This window comes from Stenella coeruleoalba (assembly GCF_951394435.1).
Source record: "Stenella coeruleoalba genome assembly, chromosome: 1".
NCBI lineage: Eukaryota > Metazoa > Chordata > Mammalia > Artiodactyla > Delphinidae > Stenella > Stenella coeruleoalba.
This window is the reverse complement of record NC_137169.1, coordinates 189,185,712-189,200,895: the sequence shown is the minus strand read 5'-3', so window position 1 is coordinate 189,200,895 and position 15,184 is coordinate 189,185,712. Positions and strand designations below refer to the sequence as shown.

The 15,184-nt window shown below is 37.4% G+C and overlaps 1 protein-coding gene across 4 annotated transcripts in view; it reads left to right on the top strand.

The window, feature by feature from the left end:
* MAEL (maelstrom spermatogenic transposon silencer) overlaps positions 1 to 15,184 on the top strand; it is a 134,989-nt gene that overhangs the window by 75,186 nt on the left and 44,619 nt on the right. For all 4 annotated transcript variants that reach the window (XM_079918384.1, XM_079918382.1, XM_079918383.1 and 1 more), the window contains one exon: positions 14,883 to 15,007. In XM_079918384.1, coding sequence (XP_079774510.1) covers positions 14,883 to 15,007 — 125 coding nt within the window. The remainder of the gene's footprint in view (positions 1 to 14,882; positions 15,008 to 15,184) is intronic.

The following is a 15,184-nucleotide window of genomic DNA, read 5'->3' as shown; positions in this document are numbered from 1 at the left end:
GTTCTATAGACCTGCTTGTTCTTTGGTGCCCATGTCATATGTTAAACATGATATTTTGATCGTATTTACTTGACTTTGTTCTTTTGGAATATTGTGGTTATTCTTGACTTTTTGCTTTTCCACATACAATTCAGAATCAGTTTATCATGCTTCACAAAAAGCTTGTTGAGATTTAGAATCTCAGGATTTGGAACCACAGGATTCTAATCTCAGGATTTGGGTTTTTTTAAGGGAGTGTTTATGTATTTTTATATTTTTAAATTTTTAAATGTTATGCAGTTTTAAAGATTACTTTCCACTTACAGATACTACAGAATATTGGCTATATTCTCCATGTTGTACAATACATTCTTGATCCTGTCTTACAGCCAGTACTTTGTAACTCCCACTCCCCCACTCCTATATTGCACCTCTCCCACTGGTAGCCACTGGTTAGTTCTTTATATGTGTGAGTTTGCTTCTTTTATGCTATATTCGCTAGTTTGTTTTTTTAGATCCACATATAAGCGATGTCATGCAGTATTGATCTCTCTCTGTCTGGCTTCTTCACTTAGCATAGTGCCCTCCAAGTCCATCCACGTTGCTGCACATGGCAGAATTGTGTTCTTTTCTGTGGCTGAGTAGTAGTCCTATGCATATATATATACCACAGCTGCTTCTTTAATTTTTATTTTATATTGGAATATAGTTGATTTACAATATTGTGTTAGTTTCAGGTATACAGAAAACTGATTTAGTTATACATATGTCTATTCTTCTTCAGATTCTTTTCCCATATAGGTTATTACAGAGTATTGAGTAGAGTTCCCTGTGCTATAGAGTAGATCCTTGTTAATTATCAATTTTATGTATAGTAGCGTGTATATGTTAATCCCAAACTCCTAATTTATCCCTCCCCCCTCCACCTTTCCCCTTTGGTAACCATAAATTTGTTTTCTGAGTCTATGAATCTTTTTTAAGGAAGTTCATTTGTATCATTTTTCTTTTTTAGATTCAACATATAAGGAATATCATATGATATTTGTCTTTGGCTTACTTCACTGAATATAATATTCTCTGGGTCCATCCATGTTGCTGCAAATGGCATTATATTCTTTCTTATGGCTGAGTATCTCCATTGTATATGTGTACCACATCTTTATCCATTGCTCTTTTGATGGATATTTAGGTTGCTTCCTTGTCTTGGCTATTTGAAATAGTGCTGCAGTGAACACTGGGGTGCATGTATCTTTTTGAAATATGGTTTTCTCTGGATATATGCCCAGGAGTGCAATTGCTAGATCATATGGCAGCTCTATTTTTAGTTTTTTAAGAAACCTCCATACTCTTCTCCATAATGGTTGTACCAGTTTACATTCCCAGCAAGAGTGTAGGAGGGTTCCCTTTTCTCCGCAACCTCTCCAGCATTTATTGTTTGTAAACTTTTTGATGATAGCCATTCTGACGAGTGTGAGGTAATAACTCACTGTAGTTTTGGTTTACATTTCTCTCATAATTAGTGATGTTAGCATCTTTTCACGTGCTTTTTGGCCATCTGTATGTCTTCTTTGGAGAAATACATCTTTAGGCCTTCTATCCATTTTTTTTTAACATCTTTATTGGGGTATAATTGCTTTACAATGGTGTGTTATTTTCTGCTTTATAACAAAGTGAATCAGTTATACATATACATATGTTCCCATATCTCTTCCCTCTTACATCTCCCTCCCTCCCACCCTCCCTATCCCACCCCTCCAGGCTGTCACAAAACACCGAGCTGATCTCCCTGTGCTATGCGGCTGCTTCCCACTAGCTATCTACCTTACGTTTGGTAGTGTATATATGTCCATGCCTCTCTCTCGCTTTGTCCCAGCTCACTCTTCCCCCTCCCCATATCCTCAAGTCTGTTCTCTAGTAGGTCTGTGTCTTTACTCCTGTCTTACTCCTAGGTTCTTCATGACATTTTTTTCTTAAAATCCATATATATGTGTTAGCATATGGTATTTGTCTTTCTCTTTCTGACTTACTTCACTCTGTATGACAGACTCTAGGTCTATCCACCTCATTACAAATAGTTCAATTTCGTTTCTTTTTATGGCTGAGTATTATTCCATTGTATATATGTGCCACATCTTCTTTATCCATTCATCCGATGATGGGCACTTAGGTTGTTTCCATCTCCGGGCTATTGTAAATAGAGCTGCAATGAACATTGTGGTACGTGACTCTTTTTGAATTATGGTTTTCTCAGGGTATATGCCCAGTAGTGGGATTACGGGGTCATATGGTAGTTCTTTTTGTATTTTTTTATGGAACCTCCATACTGTTCTCTGTAGTGGCTATACCAATTCACATTCCCACCAGCATTGCAAGAGTGTTCCCTTTTCTCCACATCCTCTCCAGGATTTGTTTCTAGGTTTTTTGATGATGGCCATTCTGACTGGTGTGAGATGATATCTCATTGTAGTTTTGATTTGCATTTCTCTAATGATTAATGATGTTGAGCATTCTTTCATGTGTTTGTTGGCAGTCTGTATATCTTATTTGGAGAAATGTCTGTTTAGGTCTTCTGCCCATTTTTGGATTGGGTTGTGTTTTATTATTGAGCTGCATGAGCTGCTTGTAAATTTTGGAAATTAATCCTTTGTCAGTTGCTTCATTTGCAAATATTTTCTCCCACTCTGAGGGTTGTCTTTTGGTCTTGTTGATGGCTTCCTTTGCTGTGCAAAAGCTTTGAAGTTTCATTGGGTCCCATTTGTTTATTTTTGTTTTTATTTCCATTTCTCTAGGAGGTGGGGCAAAAAGGATCTTGCTGTGGTTCATGTCATAGAGTGTTCTGCCTATGTTTTCCTCTAAGAGTTTGATAGTTTCTGGCCTTACATCTAGGTCTTGAATCCATTGTGAGCTTATTTTTGTGTATGGTGTTAGGGAGTGATCTAATCTCAAACTTTTACACGTACCTGTCCAGTTTTCCCAGCACCACTTATTGAGGAGGCTGTCCTTTCTTCACTGTACATTCCTGCCTCCTTTATCAAAGATAAGGTGACCATATGTGGGTGGGTATATCTCTGGGCGGCTTTCTATCCTGTTCCATTGATCTATGTTTCTATTTTTGTGCCAGTACCATACTCTCTTGATTACTGTAGCTTTGTAGTATAGTCTGAAGTCAGGGAGCCTGATTCCTCCAGCTCCGTTTTTCGTTCTCAAGATTGCTTTGGCTATTCAGGGTCTTTTGTGTTTCCATACAAATTGTGAAATTTTTTGTTCTAGTTCTGTGAAAAATGCTAGTGGTAGTTTGATAGAGATTGCATTGACTCTGTAGATTGCTTTTGGTAGTAGAGTCATTTTCACAATGTTGATTGTTCCAATACAAGAACGTGGTATATCTCTCCATCTATTTGTATCATCTTTAATTTCTTTCATCAGTGTCTTATAATTTTCTGCATACAGGCATTTTGTCTCCTTAGGTAGGTTTATTCCTAGATACTTTATTCTTTTTGTTGCAGTGGTAAATGGGAGTGTTTTCTTGATTTCACGTTCAGATTTTTCATCATTAGTGTCTGGGAATGCCAGAGATTTCTGTGCATTAATTTTGTATCCTGCTACTTTACCAGATTCATTGATTAGCTCTAGTAGTTTTCTGGTAGCATCTTTAGGATTCTCTATGTATAGTATCATGTCATCTGCAAACAGTGACAGCTTCACTTTCTTCTATTCCGATTTGGATTCCTTTTATTTCCTTTTCTTCTCTGATTGCTGTGGCTAAAACTTCCGAAACTATGTTGAATAAGAGTGGTGAGAGTGGGCAACCTTGTCTTGTTCCTGATCATACTGGAAATGCTTTCAGTTTTTCACCATTGAGGACGATGTTGGCTGTGGATTTGTCATATATGGCCTTTAGAATGTTGAGGACAGTTCCCTCTATGCCTACTTTCTGCAGGGTTTTTATCATAAGTGGGTGTTGAATTTTGTCAAAAGCTTTCTCTGCATCTATTGAGATGATCATATGGTTTTTCTCCTTCAATTTGTTAATATGGTTTATCACATTAATTGTTTTGCGTATATTGAAGAATCCTTGCATTCCTGGATAAACCCCACTTGATCATGGTGTATGATCCTTTGAATGTGCTGTTGGATTCTGTTTGCTAGTTTTTTGTTGAGGATTTTTGCATCTATGTTCATTAGTGATATTGGCTTGTAGTTTTCTTTCTTTGTGACATCCTTGTCTGGTTTTGGTATCAAGGTGATGGTGGCCTGGTAGAATGAGTTTGGGAGTGTTCCTCCCTCTGCTATATTTTGGAAGAGTTTGAGCAGGATAGATGTTAGCTCTTCTCTAAATGTTTAATAGAATTCACCTGTGAAGCCATCTGGTCCTGGGCTTTTGTTTGTTGGAAGATTTTTAATGACAGTTTCAATTTCAGTGCTTGTAATTGGTCTGTTCATATTTTCTGTTTCTTCCTGATTCAGTCTTGGCAAGTTGTGCATTTCTAAGAATTTATCCATTTCTTCCAGGTTGTCCATTTTATTGGCATAGACTTGCTTGTAGTAATCTCTCATGATCTTTTGTATTTCTGCAGTGTCAGTTGTTACTTCTCCTTTTTCATTTCTAATTCTATTGATTTGAGTCTTCTCCCTTTTCTTCTTGATGAGTCTGGCTAATGGTTTATCTATTTTGTTTATCTTCTCAAAGAGCCAGCTTTTAGTTTTCTTGATCTTTGCTATCATTTCCTTCATTTCTTTTTTATTTATTTCTGATTTGATTTTCATGATTTCTGTCCTTCTGCTAACTTTGGGGTTGTTTTGTTCTTCTTTCTCTAATTGCTTTAGGTGCAAGTTTAGGTAGTTTATTCGAGATGTTTCCTTTTTCTTAAGGTGGGCTTGTATTGCTATAAACTTTCCTCTTAGAACTGCTTTTGCTGCATCCCATAGGTTTTGGGTCTTCGTGTCTCCATTGTCATTTGTTTCTAGGTATTTCTTTATTCCCTCTTTGATTTTTTCAGTGATCACTTTGTTATTAAGTAGTGTATTGTTTAGCCTCCATGTGTTTGTATTTTTTACAGATCTTTTCCTGTAATTGATATCTAGTCTCATAGCATTGTGGTCGGAAAAGATACTTGATACAGTTTCAATTTTCTTAAATTTACCAAGGCATCATTTGTGACCCAAGATATGATCTATCCTGGAGAATGTTCCATGAGCACTTGAGAAAAATGTGTATTCTGTTGTTTTTGGATAGAATGTCCTATAAATATCCATTAAGTCCATCTTGTTTAATGTATCATTTAAAGCTTGTGTTTTCTTATTTATTTTCATTTTGAATGATCTGTCCATTGGTGAAAGTGGGGTGTTAAAGTCCCCTACTATGAATGTGTTACTGTCGATTTCCCCGTTTATGGCTGTTAGTATTTGCCTTATGTATTGAGGTGTTCCTTTGTTGGATGCATAAATATTTACAATTGTTATATCTTCTTATTGGATCGATCCCTTGATCATAATGTAGTGTCCTTCTTTGTCTCTTCTAATAGTCTTTATTTTAAAGTCTATTTTGTCTGATATGAGAATTGCTACTCCAGCTTTCTTCTGGTTTCCATTTGCATGAAATATCTTTTTCCATCCCCTTACTTTCAGTCTGTATGTGTCTCTAGGTCTGAAGTGGGTCTCTTGTAGACAGCATATATATGGGTCTTGTTTTTGTATCCATTCAGCCAATCTGTGTCTTTTGGTGGGAGCATTTAGTCCATTTACATTTAAGGTAATTATCGATATGTATGTTCCTATTCCCATTTTCTAAATTGTTTTGGGTTCGTTATTGTAGGTCTTTTCCTTCTCTTGTGTTTCTTGCCTAGAGAAGTTCCTTTAGTATTTGTTGTAAAGCTGGTTTGGTGGTGCTGAACTCTCTCAGCTTTTGCTTGTTTGTAAAGGTTTTAATTTCTCCATCAAATCTGAATGAGATCCTTGCTGGGTAGAGTAATCTTGGTTGCAGGTTTTTCTCCTTCATCACTTTAAATATGTCCTGCCAGTCCCTTCTGGCTTGCAGAGTTTCTACTGAAAGATGAGCTGTTAACCTTATGGGGATTCCCTTGTGTGTTATTTGTTATCTTTCCCTTGCTGCTTTTAATATGCTTTCTTTGTATTTAATTTTTGGTAGTTTGATTAATATGTGTCTTGGCGTATTTCTCCTTGGATTTATCCTGTATGGGACTCTCTGTGCTTCCTGGACTTGATTAATGATTTCCTTTCCCATATTAGGGAAGTTTTCAACTATAAGCTCTTCAAATATTTTCTCAGTCCCTTTCTCTTTCTCTTCTTCTGGAACCCCTATAATTCGAATGTTAGTGCGTTTAATGTTGTCCCAGAGGTCTCTGAGACTGTCCTCAGTTCTTTTTATTCTTTTTTCTTTATTCTGCTCTGTGGTAGTTATTTCCACTATTTTATCTTCCAGGTCACTTATCCGTTCTTCTGCCTCAGTTATTCTGCTATTGATCCCATCTAGAGTATTTTTCATTTCATTTATTGTGGTGTTCATCGTTGTTTGTTTCATCTTTAGTTCTTCTAGGTCCTTGTTAAATGTTTCTTGCATTTTGTCTATTCTATTTCCAAGATTTTGGATCATCTTTACTATCATTATTCTGAATTCTTTTTCAAGTAGACTGCCTATTTCCTCTTCATTTGTTAGGTCTGGGGTTTTTATCTTGCTCCTTCATCTGCTGTGTGTTTTTCTGTCTTCTCATTTTGTTTATCTTAGTGTGTTTGGGGTCTCCTTTTTGCAGGCTGCAGGTTCGTAGTTCCCGTTGTTTTTCGTGTCTGTCCCCAGTGGCTAAGGTTGGTTCAGTGGGTTGTGTAGGCTTCCTGGTGGAAGGGACTAGTGCCTGTGTTCTGGTGGATGATGCTGGATCTTGTGTCTCTGGTGGGCAGGTCCACATCTGGTGGTGTGTTTTGGGGTGTCTGTGCACTTATGATTTTAGGCAGCCTTTCTGCTAATGGGTGGGGTTGTGTTCGTTTCTTGCTAGTTGTTTGGCATAGGATGTCCAGCACTGTAGCTTGCAGGTCATTGAGTGAAGCTGGGTGCTGTCATTGAGATGGAGATCTCTGGGAGATTTTCGCCATTTGATATTATGTTGAGCTGGGAGCTCTCTTGTTGACCAGTGTCCTGAAGTTGGCTCTCCCACCTCAGAGGCACAGCACTGACTCCTGGCTACAGCACTAAGAGCCTTTCATCCACACGGCAATTCTAATAGTAGCTTTTACTTTTTCACCACTTCCCAAAATTATAGTTCTCTTTTTCTGTTTAGCAGCTTTGGATGGTTCCTTCACCGATAGAGAAGTTATCCAGTGGTACTTTCGCACTGCCGTAGTCTCAAAGCTCTGTGTATGCTCTTTAGATGGTTAACACATTTACCCCAAGAGCAACGCTGCAAGCTTGGCAGGCCTGCCTCTGAGTTTGTATCCAGATACCAAATCTTGTTTACCCCAAGTTGTTGAATTTTTTCAGTTTTATCACATTGCATACTCTAGTTTGCTTCCTCTACTTAGCTTCCAAATGTTGGTTGTTGGGTTTTTACCCTCCAGGCAGGAGATTGCAATAGTCTCTTCTGGAGAAACTTCTGTGATCCTAAGCCCTTTTAAGTCAGGAACTGAGGGAGATTCTGAAACTCTTCTTGCTGTAGTCACCAGCACCAGTAGACACTGGCATCTGCAAATCCTCTCCAAAGATGATTCATGGACAGCTTTATCTCTGCTAGTGTTGGAGGGTCTCCTGCAGAGGCGGGGGGTGGCTGTGGCTCACCATGGGGACAAGGACACTGGCAGCAGAAGTTCTGGGAAGTACTCCTTGGTGTGAGCCCTCCCAGAGTCTGCCATTAGCCCCACAAAACAGCACAGGTAGGCTCCAGTGTTCGGTTGCCTCAGGCCAAACAACCTATCCATTTTTTTTTAACATCTTTATTGGAGTATAATTGCTTTACAATGGTGTGTTAGTTTCTGCTTTATAACAAAGTGAATCAGTTATACATATACATATGTTCCCATATCTCTTCCCACCCTCCCTCTCCCACCCCTCTAGGTGGTCACAAACCACCGACCTGATCTCCCTGTGCTATGCGGCTGCTTCCTACGTGCTATCTGTTTTACGTTTGGTAGTGTATATATGCCCATGCCACTCTCTCACTTTGTCAGAGCTTACCCTTCCCCCTCCCCATATCCTCAAGTCCATTCTCTAGTAGGTCTGTGTCTTTATTCCCATCTTACCCCTAGGTTCTTCATGAACTTTTTTTTTCTTAGATTCCATAGATATGTGTTAGCATACGGTATTTGTTTTTCTCCTTCTGACTTACTTCATGCTCTATAACAGACTCTAGTTCCATCCACCTCACTACAAATAACTCGATTTCGTTTCTTTTTATGGCTGAGTAATACTCCATTGTATATATGTGCCACATCTTCTTTATCCACTCATCTGTTGATGGACACTTAGGTTGCTTCCATGTCCTGGCTATTGTAAATAGTGCTGCAATGAACATTTTGGTACATGACTATTTTTGAATTATGGTTTTCTCAGGGTATATACCCAGTAGTGGGATTGCTGGGTCGTATGGTAATTCTATTTGTAGTTTTTTAAGGAACCTCCATACTGTTCTCCATAGTGGCTGTATCACTTTGCATTCCCACCAACAGTGCAAGAGTGTTCCCTTTTCTCCACACCCTCTCCAGCATTTATTGTTTCTAGATTTTTTTGATGATGGCCATTCTGACCGGTGTGAGATGATATCTCATTGTAGTTTTGATTTGCATTTCTCTAATGATTAATGATGTTGAGTGTTCTTTCATGTGTTTGTTGGCAGTCTGTATATCTTTGGAGAAATGTCTATTTCGGTCTTCTGCCCATTTTTGGATTGGGTTTTTGTTTGGTTTTTTGTTATTGAGTGCATGAACTGCTTGTGAATTTTGGAGATTAATCCTTTGTCAGTTACTTCATTTGCAAATATTTTCTCCCATTCTGAGGGTTGTCTTTTGGTCCTGTTTATGGTTTCCTTTGCTATGCAAAAGCTTTGAAGATTCATTAGGTCCCATTTGTTGATTTTTGTTTTTATTTCCATTTCTCTAGGAGGTGGGGCAAAAAGGATCTTGCTGTGATTTATGTCATAGAGTGTTCTGCCTATGTTTTCCTCTAAGAGTTTGATAGTTTCTGGCCTTACATTTAGGTCTTTAATCCATTTTGGGTTTATTTTTGTGTATGGTGTTAGGGAGTGATCGAATCTCATACTTTTACACGGACCTGTCCAGTTTTCCCAGCACCACTTATTGAAGAGGCTGTCTTTTCTCCACTGTATATTCTTGCCTCCTTTATCAAAGATAAGGTGTCCATATGTGCATGGTTTTATCTCTGGGCTTTCTATCCTGTTCCATTGATCTGTATTTCTGTGTTTGTGCCAGTACCATACTGTCTTGATTACTGTAGCTTTGTAGTATAGTCTGAAGTCAGGGAGCCTGATTCCTCCAGCTCCATTTTTCGTTCTCAAGATTGCTTTGGCTATTCATGGTTCTACCCATTTTTTGATTGGGTTTATTTTTTTGATACTGAGCTGCATGAGCTGTTTGTAGGTTTGGGAGATCAATGCATTGTTGGTCACCTCATTTGGAAATGTTTTCTCCAATTCTGTGGGTTGTCTTTCTGTTTTGTTTATGGTTTCCTTTGCTGTGCAAAAGCTTTTAAGTTTAATTCAGTCTAATTTATTTATTATTTTTGTTTTCATTACTCTAGGAGGTGAATCCAAAAAGATATTGCTGCAACTTATGTCAAAGAGTGTTCTGCCTGTTTTTTCCTCTAAGACTTTTATAGTATTCAGTCTTACATTGAGATCTTTAATCCATTTTGTGTTTATTTTTGTGTATGGTGTTAGAGAATGTTCTAATTTCATTCCTTTACATGTAGCTGTGTAGTTTTCCCAGCACCACTTATTGAAGAGACTGTTTTTTCTCCATTATATATTCTTGCCTTCTTTGTCGTAGATTAATTGACCATAGGTGCGTGGGTTTATTTCTGGGCTTTCTATCCTATTGCATTGAGCTATAAGTCTGTCTTTTTGCCAGCACCATTGTGTTTTGATGACTATAGCTTTGTAGTGTAGTCTGAAGTCAGGGAGCCTGATTCTTCCAACTCTGTTTTTCTTTCTCAAGATTGCTTTGGCTATTCAGGGTCTTTTGTGTTTCTGTACAAATTTTAAATCTTTTGTTCTTGATCTGCCATTAGTAATTTGATAGGGATTGCACTGAATCTGTAGACTGCCTTTGGTAGTATAGTCATTTTGACAATATTGATTCTTCCAGTCCAAGAACACAGTATATCTTTCCATCTGTTTGTTTTTCATCTTCGATTTCTTTCATCAGTGTCTTATAGTTTTCAGAGTAAAGGCCTTTTGCCTCCTTAGGTAGATTTATTCCTAGGTATTTTATTCTTTTTGATGTAATGGTAAATGGAGTTGTTTCCTTAATTTCACTTTCTGATCTCTTGTTGTTAGTGTATAGAAATGCAAAAGATTTTGTGTATTAATTTTGTATCCTGCAACTTTACCGAATTGATGAGCACTAGTAGTTTTCTCATAGCATCTTTATGATTTCTTATGTATAGTATCATGTCATCTGTGAACAGTGACAGTTGTACTACTTCTTTTCCAATTTGGATTCCTTTCTTTTTCTTCTCTGATTGCTGTGACTAGGACTTCCAAATTATGTTGAATAAAAGTGGGGAGAGTCGACCTCCTCGTCTTGTACCTGATCTTAGAGGAAATGATTTTATGTTTTCACCATTGAGTATGATGTTGGGTTTGTTATGTTCCCTCTATGCCCACTTGCAGGAGAGTTTTTATCATCAATGGTGTTGGATTTTGTCAGAAGTTTTTCCTACATCTATTGAGATGATCATGTGGTTTTTCTTCTTCAATTTGTTAATGTGGTGTATCACGCTGATTGATTTGTGGATATTGAAAAATCCTTGCATCCCTGGGATAAATCCCACTTGATCGTGGTGTATTATCCTTTTAATGTATTGTTGGATTCTGTTTGCTAGTATTCTGTTGAGGATTTTTGCGTCTATGTTCATCAGTGATTTTGGCCTCTAATTTTCTTTTTTTGTGGTATCTTTGTCTGATTTTGGTATCAGGGTGATGGTGGCCTCACAGAATGTGTTTGGAAGTATGCCTTCCCCTGCCATTTTTTGGAAGAGTTTCAGAAGGATAGGTGTTAACTCTTCCCTACATGTTTGATAGAATTCATCTGTGAAGCCATCTGGTCCTGCACTTTTGTTTGTTGTGAGTTTTTAAATCACAGTTTCAATTTCAATACTTGTGATTGGTCTGTTCATATTTTCTATTTTTCCTGGTTCAGTTTTGGGAGATTGTACCTTTCTAAGAATTTGTCCTTTTCTTCTAGGTTGTCCATTTTATTGGCATACACTTGCTTGTAGTAGTCTCTTATGATCCTTTGTATTTCCTTGGTGTCTGTTGTAACTTCTTTTTCATTTCTAATTTTATTGATCTGAACCCTCTCCTTTTTTTCCTTTTTGAGTCTGGCTAAAGGCTTATCAATTTTGTTTACCTTTTCTAAGAACCAGCTTTTGGTTTCATTGATCTTTTCTGTTGTTTGCTTTGTCTCTCTTTCATTTATTTCTGCTCTCATCTTTATGATTTCTTTCCTTCTGCTAACTTTGGGTTTTGTTTGTTCTTTTTCCTTTAGTTGCTTTAGGTATAAGGTTGAGTTGTTTATTTGAGATTATTCTTGTTTCCTGATGTAAGATTGTATTGCTGTCAACTTACCTCTTAGAACTGCTTTTGCTGAGTCCCATAGATTTTGGATAGTCATGCTTTCATTTTCATTTGCTTCTAGGTATATTTTGATTTCCTCTTTGATTTCTTTGGTGATCCATTGGTTGTTTACTAGCATATTGCTTAGCCTCTGAGTGTTTTTGGTTTTTACTTTTTTTTTTCTTATAGTTGATTTTTTTTTAATATCCTAGTGTTGTGGTTGGAAAAGATGCTTGATATGATTTCAGTTTTCCTAACTTTACCCAAGCTTGCTTTGTGGCCCAGCATGTGATCTATCCTGGAGAATGTTCCATGTGCAGTTGAGAAGAATGAGTATTGTGCTGCTTTTGGATGGAATGCTCTATAAATATCAATTAAGTCTTTCTGGTCTAATGTGTAATTTAAGGCCTGTGTTTCCTTACTGATTTTCAGTCTGGATAATCTATTCATAGATTTAAGTGGGGAGTTAAAGTTCTTTACTCTTAATTGTGTTACTGTCGATTTCTCCTTTTATGGCTGTTAGCATTTGCCTTATGTATCAAAGCACTCCTGTGTTGGCTGCATATATATTTATAATTGTTAAATCTTCTTGGATTGATCCTTTGATCATTATATAGTGTCCTTCTTTGTCTCTTGTAACAGTCTTTATTTTGAAGTCTACTTTGTCTGATATGAGTATTGTTACTCCAGCTTTCCTTTGATTTCCTTTTGCATGGAATACCTTTTTCCATCCTCTCACCACTTTCAGTCTGTATGTGTCCCTAGATCCGAATTGGGTCTCTTGTAGGATATATATATATAGGTCTTGTTTTTGTATCCATTCAGCCGGCGTGTGTCTTTTGGTTGGAACATTTGATCCATTTACATTTAAGGTAATTACCCATATGTATGGTCTTATTGCCATTTTGTTAGTTGTTTTGGATTTGTTTCTGTAGGTCTTCTTTCTAACCTTTCTCTTGTTCTCTTGTGATTTGATGACTATCTTTAGTGTTGTTTGATTTTTTCTTTTTTGTGTATATATCTATTGTAGATTTTTGGTTTGAGGTTACTAATGAGGTTTTGATATAGCAGTCTATATACATACAAGTTTGTTTTAAGCTGCTGGTCTCTCAGTTTCAAATGCATTTCCAGTGTCCTGCATTTGTACCCTCCTCATGTCAGGATTGCTGGTTTTGATACCATATTTGTAGGTGGATGATTTCCTGCCTTTATTGTATATTTACCTTTACTGGTGAGATTACCCATTTGTAATTTTCTTGTATTCTGGTGGTCTTTTCCGCCTAGAGAATTTCCTTTAGCATTTGTTGTACAGCAGGTTTGGTGGCGCTGAATTCTGTCAACTTTTGCTTGTCTGTAAAGCTTTTGATTTCTATGTCAAATCTGAATGAGAACCTTGCTGGGTAGAGTATTTTTGGTTGTAGGTTTTTCCCTTTCATCACTTTAAGTATATTATGTCACTCCCTTCTGGCTTGCAGAGTTTCAGCTGAACAATCAGATGATAACCTTATGGGGATTTTCTTGTATGTTATTTGTTGCTTTTCCCTTGTTGCTTTTAATATTTTCTTTTTGTCCTTAATTTTTGTCAAATTGATTAACATGTGTCTCAGCACATTCCTCCTTGGATTTATGCTATATGGTACTCGCTGCACTTCCTGGACTTGGGTGACTGTTTCCTTTCCCATGTTAGGGAATTTTTCAGCTACTATCTCTTCAAATGTTTTCTCAGGTCCTTTTTCTCTCTCTTCTCCTTCTGTGACCCCAATCACGTGAATGTTTGTGCATTTAATGTTGTCCCAGAGGTCTCTTAAACTGTTTTCATTTCTTTTCATTCTTTTTTTCTTTATTCTGTTCCGTGGCATTGATTTCTACTATTCTGTCTTCCAGCTCACTTATCTATTATTCTGCCTCATTTATTCTGCTGTTTATTCTTCCCAGTGTATTTTTCATTTCAGGTATTGTATTGTTCCACTCTGTTTGTTCTTTATATTTTCTAGCTCTTGTTGAGCATTTCTTCTGTCTTCTTGGTGTATGTCTCCATTCTTTTTCTGAGATCTTGGGTCATTTTTACTATCATTACACTCAATTCTTTTTCAGGTAGATTGCCTATCTCCACTTCACTTAGTTGTGCTTCTCGAGTTTTTATCTTGTTCCTTCATCTGGAACATATTCTTCTGCCATCTCATTTTGTCTAACTTTCTGTGTTTATGGCCCCATAGGCTTTAGGTTTGTGGTTCCTCTTCTGGTGTCTTCCCTGTGGTAGGGGAGGCTAGTCTAAGAGTCCTGTACAGGCTTCCTGGTGGGAGGGATTGGTGCCTGCCCACTGGTGTGTGGAGCTGGGTCTTGTCCCTCTGGTGGGCAGGGCTGTGTCAATGGGTGTGTTTAGAGGCAGCTCAGGGCTCAGGAAGACTTGAAGCAGCTTGTCTGTTGATGGGTGGAGTTGTGTTCCTGCCCTGTTAGTTTTTTTTTTATCTCAGCCATTAAACTTCCTCTTCTGGAATTAGCAACTTACTCCAGGGGGAAAACTGCCCCCAGAGCTAGACTAATCTCTCTGGATTTTATAATATTTTGCATCTTGATCTAATAATTCCTTGCTACTGCAGGTGCTATTGACATCCTAAATTTTTGTGGGAAGTTTGGTCTGAATTACTTGGTCCATATTTTACTGGAAGTAGAAGTATTCATCGTACAGTCTTTTAAAAAGCAGTCATTACTATCAAGGTCTCCAGCCTTATTAATAAACCAGATTCATGAAAGGCCACATAGGAATAGTGAAAACACTGTATAGGCTCTTTCACTTAACCTCGGTTTGAGTCCTGACTCCACTGTTCACCAGCTGTTAACTTACTGCTAACTTTTGTGTTTCTCAGTTAACTTACTGCTAACTTCTGTGTTTCTCAGTTATCTCTTTTCTAATATGTGTATATTGTCTACCTCATAAGATTATGGGATAAAATATGTAAAGTACCTAACCATAAGCAGGCTTGGTACAAGTGCTTAAATATGAGTTATCCACTGCTCCCTTCCTGTACCCTTACTTCTATACCTACTTCATAATATTTGTCTTAGTCAAATTTTTAACTCCTACCTACTTTTTATTTCCTTCAGGTGATTCTAGTCACAAGATTCCTATTTCAAACTTTGAATCTGGGTGTGACCAAGCAATGGTGTTACAAAACCTTTATAGATTCATTCATCCAAATCCAGGGAACTGGCCACCTGTCTACTGCAAGGTAATTTCAACATAAGAATTTCTTTTAAGTCATTACTTAGAAACCGAAAGATCCATGAAAGATACCCAAAGAAATAACTTTTGCCTGTGTATTAAAATATATATGTTCGTTCTTATTTTGAATGTAATTAGGTATAATGCTTTTTCTTCTAAATCTCTCTGGTATTGGAGGGATTTT